Source organism: Balaenoptera acutorostrata, chromosome X (assembly GCF_949987535.1).
Source record: "Balaenoptera acutorostrata chromosome X, mBalAcu1.1, whole genome shotgun sequence".
Taxonomy (NCBI): Eukaryota; Metazoa; Chordata; class Mammalia; order Artiodactyla; family Balaenopteridae; genus Balaenoptera; species Balaenoptera acutorostrata.
Genome location: NC_080085.1, coordinates 44,873,155 through 44,881,942, shown reverse-complemented (window position 1 = coordinate 44,881,942; position 8,788 = coordinate 44,873,155). Strand labels below are relative to the sequence as shown.

Below are 8,788 nucleotides of genomic sequence, written 5' to 3'. Positions count from 1 at the left end.
CCCTTCTGGCTTGCAGAGTTTCTGCTGAAAAATCAGTTGTTAAGCTTATGGGAATTCCGTTGTGTGTTATTTGTTGTTTTTCCCTTGTTGCTTTTAATATTTTTTCCTTATATTTAATTTTTGTCAGTTTGAGTAATATGTGGCTTGGCATGTTTCTCCCTGGATGTATCCTTTATGGAACTATCTGTGCTTCCTGGGCTTGATTAACTATTTCCTTTCCCATATCAGGGAAGTTTTCAACTATAATCTCTTCATATATTTTCTCATTCCCTTTCTTTTTCTCTTCTGCTTTTGGGACCCCTAAAATTCGAATGTTGGTGCATTTAATGTTGTCCCAGAGGTCTTTGAGACTGTCCTCAATTCTTTTCACTATTTTTTTCTTTATCTTGCTCTGCAGTAGTTATTTCCACTATTTTATCTTCCGGGTCACTTATCCGTTCTACTGCCTCAGTTATTCTGCTATTGATCCCTTCTACAGAATTTTTAATTTCATTTATTGTGCTGTTCATCATTGTTTGTTTGCTCCTTAGTTTTTCTAGGTTCTTGTTAAAAAGTTTCTTCTATTTTCTCTATTCTATTTCCAAGATTTTGCATCATCTTTACTAACATTATTCTGAATTCTTTTTCAGGTAGACTGCCTATTTCCTCTTCACTTGTTAGGTCTGGTGGGTTTTTGCCTTGCTCCTTCATCTACTGTGTGTTTCTCTGTCTTCTCATTTTGCTTAACTTACTGTTTTTGTGGTCTCCTTTTCGCAGGCTGCAGGTTCGTAGTTTCCGTTGTTTTTGGTGTCTGTCCCCAGTGGCTAAGGTTGATTCAGTGGGTTGTGTAGGCTTCCTGGTGGAGGGGACTAGTGCCTGTGTTCTGGTGGATGAGGCTGGATCTTGTCTTTCTGGTGGGCAGGTCCATGTCTGGTGGTGTGTTTTGGGGTGTCTGTGGCCTTAATATGAATTAATGCAGTCTCTCTGCTAATGGATGGGGTTGTGTTTCTGTCTTGCTAGTTGTTTGGCATAGGGTGTCCAGCACTGTAGCTTGCTGGTCATTGAGTGGAGCTGGGTTGTGGCGTTGAGATGGAGATCTCTGGGAGATTTTCGCCATTTGATATTATGTGGAGTTGGGAGGTCTATTGTGGACCAGTGTCCTGCACTTGGCCCTCCCACCTCAGAGGCACAGCCCTGACAACTGGCTGGAGCACTAATAGCCTGTCATCTACATGTCTTAGAATAAAAGGGAGAAAAACAAAGAAAGAAAGAAAGAAGATAAAATAAAATAAAATAAAATTTAAAAGTTATTAAAATAAAAATAGAAATAATTATTAAGAAAAAAAAATTTTTTGGTAGAAAAAATATTTTTAAACTAAAAACAAAACAAAACAAAACGGACAGAGAACCCTAGGACAAATGGTAAATGCAAAGCTATACAGACAAAATCACACACAGAAGCATGCACATACACACTCACAAAAAGAGAAAAAGGGGAAAATATATATTTATCGTTGCTCCCAAAGTCCACCTCCTCAATTTGGGATGATTCATTCTCTATTCAGGTATTCCACAGATGCAGGGTACATCAAGTTGATTGTGGAGATTTAATCTGCTGCTCCTGAGGCTGCTGGGAGAGATTTCCCTTTCTCTTCTTTGTTCGCACAGCTCCTGGGTTTCAGCTTTGGATTTCGACCCGTCTCTTCATGTAGGTCGCCTGAGGGCGTCTGTTCTTCGCTCAGACAGGAAGGGGTTAAAGGATCAGCTGATTCATGGGCTCTGGCTCACTCAGGCCAGGGAGAGGCAGGGGTACGGATGCGGGGCAAGCCTGCGGCGGCAGAGGTCGATGTGACATTGCACCAGCCTGAGGTGTGCTGTGTGTTTTTCCCGGGGAAGTTTTCCCGGGATCACGGGACCCTGGCAGTGGCGGGCTGCACAGGCCCCCCGGAGGGGAGGTGTGGATAGTGACTTGTGCTTGCACACAGGCTTCTTGGTGACTGCAGCAGCAGCCTTAGCGTCTCATGCCCATCTCTGGGATCCATGCTGATAGCCGCGGCTCGCGCCCGTCTCTGAAACTCCTTTATGCAGCGCTCTTAATCCCCTCTTCTCACGCACCAGGAAACAAAGAGGCAAGAAAAAGTCTCTTGTCTCTTCGGCAGCTCCAGACTTTTTCCTGGACTCCCTCCCAGCTAGCTGTGGTGCACTAGCCTCCTTCAGGCTGTGTTCACGCAGCCAACCCCAGTCCTCTCCCTGGGATCCGACCGAAGCCTAAGTCTCTGTTCCCAGCACCCCCCCCGTCCTGGCGGGTGAGCAGACAAGCCTCTCAGGCTGGTGAGTGCTGGTCAGCACCGATCCTCCATGCAGGAACCTCTCTGCTTTGCCCTCCACACCCTGTTGCTGCCCTCCTCTCTGTGGCTCCGAAGCTTCCCCTCCACCACCTGCAGTCTCCGCCCATGAAGGGGCTTCTAGTGTGTGGAATCCTTTCTTCCTTCACAGCTCCCTCCCACTGGTGCAGGTCCCATCCCTATTTTTTGTCTGTGTTTTTTCTTTTTTCTCTTGCCCTACCTAGGTAAGTGTGGTGTTTCTTCCCTTTTGGGAGGTGTGAGGTCTTCTGCCAATGTTCAACAGGTGTTCTGTAGGAGTTGTTCCACATGTAGATGTATTTCTGATGTATCTGTGGGGAGGAAGGTGATCTCCGCGTCTTACTCTTCCACCATCTTGAAGCTCCTCCTCATTTGCTTATTTTTGTTTTTATTTCCATTTCTCTAGGAGGTGGGTCAAAAAGGATCTTGCTGTGATTGATGGCATAGTGTGTTCTGCCTATGTTTTCCTCTAAGAGTTTTATAGTGTCTGGCCTTACATTTAGGTCTTTAATCCATTTTGAGTTTACTTTTATGTACGGTGTTAGGGAGCATTCTACTTTCATTCTTTGCCATGAAGCTGTCCTGTTTTCCCAGCACCACTTATTGAAGAGGCTGTCTTTTCTCCATTGTATATTTTTGCCTCCTTTATAAAAAATAAGGTGACCATATGTGCGTGGGTTTATCACTGGGCTTTCTATCCAGTTCCGTTGATCTATATTTCTGTTTTTGTGCCAGTACCATACTGCCTTGTTTACTGTAGCTTTGTAGTATAGTATGAAATCAGGGAGCCTGATTCCTTCAGCTCCGTTTTTCTTTCTCAAGATTGCTTTGGCTATTTGGAGTCTTTTGTGTTTCCATAAAAATTGTGAAATTTTTTGTTCTAGTAGTGTGAAAAATGCCAGTGGTAGTTTGATAGGGATTGCATTGAATCTGTAGATTGCTTTGGGTAGTAGAGTCATTTTCACAGTGCTGATTCTCACAATCCATAGAACATGGTATATCTTTCCATCTGTTTGTGTCATCTTTGATTTCTTTCATGTGTGTTTTATAGTTTTTGGAGTACAGGTCTTTTGCTTCCTTAGGTAGGTTTATTCCTAGGTATTATATTCTTTTTGTTGCAATGGTAAATGGGAGTGTTTCCTTAATTTCTCTTTCAGATTTTTCATCATTAGTGTATAGGAATGCAAGAGATTTCTGTGCATTAATTTTGTATCCTGCTACTTTACCAAATTCATTGATTAGCTCGAGTAGTTTTCTGGTAGCATCTTTAGAATTTTCTATGTATAATATCATGTCATTTGTAAACGTGACAGCTTTACTTCTTCTTTTCTGAGTTCAATTCCTTTTATTACTTTTTCTTCTCTGATTGCTGTGGCTGAAACTTCCAAAACTATTTTGAAAAATAGTGGTGAGAGTGGACAGCCTTGTCTTTTTCCTGATCTTAGAGGAAATGTTCAGTTTTTCACCATTGAGAATGATGTTGGCTGTGGGTTTGTCATATATGGCCTTTATATTGTTGAGGTAAGTTCCATCTGTGCCTGCTTTCTGAAGGGTTTTTATCTTAAATGGGTGTTGAATTTTGTTGAAAGCTTTTTCTGCATCTATTTAGATGATCATATGGTTTTTCTCCTTCAATTTGTTTATATGGTTTATCACATTGATTGATTTGCATATATTGAAGAATCCTTGCATTCGTTGGATAAACCCTACTTGATCATGGTGTATGATCCTTTTAACGTGCTGCTGGATTCTGTTTGCTAGTTGAGGATTTTTTTTTGAGAGCTTTAGTAATATTTAATTAAATGTTTACCAGTGTTTCTTACATTTTTATAAAACAGCCTAATTTCATATCACTCTTCACAATCACACATATATGGAGAGAAACAACAGTCAAAAGCAGTATCTTGGAACGCAAGGATAAATTTCATTATATGCTAAGAGGTAAAAAGCAAGATATAATATTTACATGTATTTATATGACTGGAACAAAATTAAATATTAGCAGATTATTTTAAGATTATGGGATTATACATTTTTTCTTTTTAATTTTTCATGTTTTTTTAAACAAGAAGCACATCTTTTCTAATATGCAACCATAAAAATTTCTTTGTGACATTAATTAAAAAGTGACCTCAGCCAGACTGATCAAACATAAAACGTTAGTTATGAGCTGGAAGAGAGAATTCTCAAGCTTTTCATTGTGTTCTACTTTCTGCCTAAAGTACCTGTTTGAACCTCCAATCTAGTCATAACAAATCCTTCTAGAAGCAGAGTGAAAGAATAGAATTAATACGCAGTTTCTATGCCAAGATAAAGTTAAAAAAATTTTTTAACTTCAGCTGCCAAGGGTTGAGTTAAGTATACTCCTAGGTTCATGGCCTCTCTTTTTATTTATTTTTATTTATTTATTTTATTTATTTATTTATTTTTAACATCTTTATTGGAGTATAATTGCTTTACAATGGTGTGTTAGTTTCTGCTTTATAACAAAGTGAATCAGTTATACATATACGTATGTTCCCATATCTCTTCCCTCTTGCATTTCCCTCCCTCCCACCCTCCCTATCCCACCCCTCTAGGTGGTCACAAAGCACCGAGCTGATCTCCCTGTGCTATGCGGCTGCTTTCCACTAGCTATCTATTTTACGTTAGGTAATGTATATATGTCCATGGCTAGTTGAGGATTTTGTTGAGGATTTTTGCATCTATGTTCATCAGTGATATTGGCCTGTAGTTTTCTTTCTTTGTGACGTGTTTGTCTGGTTTTGCTATCAGGGTGATGTTGGCCTCGTAGAGTGAGTTTGGGTGTGTTCCTCCCTCTGCTATATTTTGGAAGATTTTGAGAAGAATAGGTCTTTGCTCTTCTCTAAATGTTTGATAGAATTCGTCTGTGAAACCATCTGCTCCTGGGCTTTTGTTTGTTGGAAGTTTTCAAATCACAGTCTCAATTTCAGTGCTTGTGATTGGTCTGTTTATATTTTCTATTTCTTCCTGGTTCAGTCTTTGAAGGTTGTGCTTTTCTAAGTATTTGAGGTTGACTAGTTTATATTCCACATGTGATTGAGATCAGACAGTATTTGTCTTTCTCTGTCTGGCTTATTTCCCTTAGCATAATGTCCTCTAGGTCCATCCATGTTGTCGCAGATGGCAGGATCGCCTTCTTTTTAAAAGGCTGAATATTATTCCATTGTATGTATATACCATAATTTCCTTATCCATTCAACCAGTAATGGCTATCTACATTGTTTCCATGTCTTGGCTATTGTGAATAATGTTGTGATGAACATAAGAATGCAGGTATCTCTTTGAAAATCATGATTTCAAATCCTTTGGATAAATATCCAGAGGTTGGATTTCAGGATCATATGGTAGCTCTATTATTATTTTATTTGAGAAACATACATATTGTTTTTCCATAATGAATGTACCAACTAACATTCCCACCAACAATTTACAAGGGTTCCCTTTTTTCCCAACCTTGTTAACACTTATCTTTTTAAAAAAAAATAATAGCAGTCCTAACAGGTGTAAAGTGATATTTTGTGCTTTTGATTTTCATTTTCCTGATGATGAGTTGAGCACTCTTTCATCTACCTGTTGGCCATTTGTACATGTTCTTTGGAGAAATATCTGTTTAGGTTCTTTGCTCTTTTTAAACTGAAGTATTTGTATTTTTGCTATTGAGTTATGTGAGTTCTTTACATATTTTGGATACTAATCCCTTATCAGATATGTAGTTTGCAAATATTTTCTCTCAATTCATATTTTCATTTTGTTAATTGTTTGTTTTGCCATGCAGAAGCTTTTTAGTTTGATGTAGTCTCACTTGTTTATGTTTTGTTTTTGTTGCATGTGTTTCTGGTATCATAGCCAAGAAATCAATGAAAAGACCAATCTGAAATACATTCTCCCCTGTGTTTTCTTCTAGTAGTTTATGGTTTCAGGTTTTATGCTTAAGTCTTTTATCCATCTTGAGTTGATTTCTGCATATGATGTAAAATATGGTCCAATTCTATTGTTTTACATGTGGATATCTAATATTTTCAACACCATTTATTGAAGAGACTATCTTTTCCCATTTTGTACTCTTAGGGCACTAATAAAAAATTAGTTGACTGTATATATGAGTTTATTTCCAGGCTCTCTATTCTGTACCATTGGTCTATACATCTGATTTTATGCCAGTATCATACTGTTTTGATTACTATGGCTTTGTAATATAATTTGAAATCAGGAAGTCTGATACCTCCAGCTTTGGTCCTTTTGTTATGATTGCTTCAGCTATTTAGGGTCTTTTGTGTTTTCATATGTATTTTAGGATTGTGTTTTCTATTTTTGTGAAAAATGCCTTGGAGTTTTGATAGGGATTGCTTTGAATATGCTGACTTCTTTGAGTAGTATGGACATTTTAACAACATTAATTTTCTAATGCACCAACATGAGATATATTTCCACTTCTTTGTGTGTTCTTCAATTTCTTTCATCAATGTTGTATAGTTTTCTGAGTACAGGCATTTCACCTCCTTAGATTTATTCCCAAGTGCTTTATTCTTTTTGATGCATTGTAAATGAAATTGTTTTCTTAATTTCTCTCTCTGATATCTTGTTGTATTTATATAGAAATACAACAGGTTTCTGTATATTAATTTAGTATCCTGTAACTTTAAAGAATTCATTTATTAATTCTAATAGTTTTTTGTTGGAATTTTTGAGATTTTTTTTTATATAAGTATCATGTCATCTGCAAATAGTGACAGTTTTACTTCTTCCTTTCCAATCTGGGTACCTTTTCTCCCAAGCCAAACTGTATCCAGCTTTATTAAAGATACTTTTTATAAACCATCATGGTATTTCAGGCAGATCATGGGCAGACAATTGTTAGCAGTATACAACAATTTTCGAACTCCCATTTTCAATGAACTACCAAAATCAGAAATCCACTATAAAACCCAATGAAGTCTTCATGTGATGCTCTGAACAGGGAAAGTTTAGAGTGTGGGTTGACATTTCACATTTAACATGTTATTTAACAACTTTTCACAAGCCGACCCTGACTTTCAGGAAATGGAAATGAAAATGGCAGAAATATCAGTCTGAAGACCCACAATCTAAAAAAGGAATCATTGCTCTTTTGAGGTATGCTATCTCAATGGTGACACTGGAAAGTCCAGATTGCCTGACATACTAGTAACCAATTTTGGGGGGTCAGGTTCCAACAGGTCTCTGGGTTTAAGGGAGTTAAGTCTATGCTGAGGGTGGAGAGGGAGAAGAGGACCTAAAAACGTATTTTAGTTGTTCCACACCACAAGGCGTTTGTGCCAAGGCAGCTAATGTGTGTCAACATCAAGGAATCCCTCCTTCCTGGGAACCAAGAGGAAGTGTTTCAAAACTGGACAGGAAAGGTGTTTTTTCCCCACATCAATCCAGCTTCGGAAATATTCTATTAGTGACATGTGCCCTTCCCCCCAAACAACAACAATGAAATGTTCTGTGTGCTAACAACATAGCTTTAAAAAAAGTAAAACAAAATTCTGAATTTTTATAAAACTTGATAAAAAATAGTATTTCAAACTACTGTCACCAGAAGTGCACAGTTATCAAAAATGCACACACTTCACTTGGCATCTCCAGCACCTTCAGCTTTCTGTGCCTGGTCTGTTATGACATTTCTATTTTCTGCAGGGATATTCCCATCCTTGCCAGCATCAACTTTCCCCTTTTTCCCTTTGGGTACCTTCTCTCCCTTCTTTGCAGGGGCCTTTTTTAAAAAATTTTTTATTTATTATTTATTTTTGGCTGTGTTGGGTCTTCGTTTCTGTGTGAGGGCTTTCTCTAGTTGCGGCAAGCGGGGGCCACTCTTCATTGCGATGCGCGGGCCTCTCACTATCGCTGCCTCTCTTGTTGCGGAGCACAGGCTCCAGACGCGCAGGCTCAGTAGTTGTGGCTCACAGGCCTAGTTTCTCCGCGGCATGTGGGATCCTCCCAGACCAGGGCTTGAACCCATGTCCCCTGCATTGGCAGGCAGATTCTCAACCACTGCGCCAACAGGGAAGCCCTGCAGGGGCCTTTTTAAGCTTGGGCTCTGGATTTGGAGGAGCAGGTTTAGCAGATAACCTTGCAGATCGTCTCTGTGGTTTGTCCTTCACCTTGGCTTTATATCCTTTAGCATCCCCTTCAGCATTTCTCTTGGGCATGGTGGCGACGACAGCGAGATGTAGGCACTGAGCACAGGGATGCAGTGGTGCATGGGCTTTGGTCGGTCCAGGGGTCACTCTTGTCTCTTTTTTGCACTGTTCCTGGCTAGATTTTATTTCTTTTTCTTGCCTAACTGCTGTGGCTCAGACATCTAATAATATGTTGAATAAAAGTGGTAAGAGTGGGCATCCTTGTCTTGCACCTGACCTTAGAGGGAAAGCTTTCCTTTTCACCAATGGGTATGATACTAA

At 39.1% G+C, this 8,788-nt stretch overlaps 1 protein-coding gene across 1 annotated transcript; it reads right to left on the bottom strand.

The window, feature by feature from the left end:
• Positions 1–7,956: 7,956 nt before the first annotated feature.
• Positions 7,957–8,536, bottom strand: LOC103006878 (non-histone chromosomal protein HMG-17-like). Its single transcript, XM_007198024.1, has 2 exons — positions 8,408–8,536; positions 7,957–8,100 (listed from the first exon to the last, which is right to left on the bottom strand). The coding sequence occupies exons 1-2, from the start codon at positions 8,534–8,536 to the stop codon at positions 7,957–7,959; spliced, it is 273 nt and encodes a 90-aa protein (XP_007198086.1).
• Between the last annotated feature and the right edge of the window lie 252 nt (positions 8,537–8,788).

Coding starts and splice junctions, on each gene's coding strand:
- LOC103006878 (XM_007198024.1), bottom strand. CDS start 8,536: ATGCCCAAGAGAAATGCTGAAGGGGATGCTAAAGGATATAAAGCCAAG. Junction 8,101..8,407: donor CAGAGCCCAAGCTTAAAAAG/GCCCCTGCAGGG, acceptor TTTTTAAAAAAG/GCCCCTGCAAAGAAGGGAGA.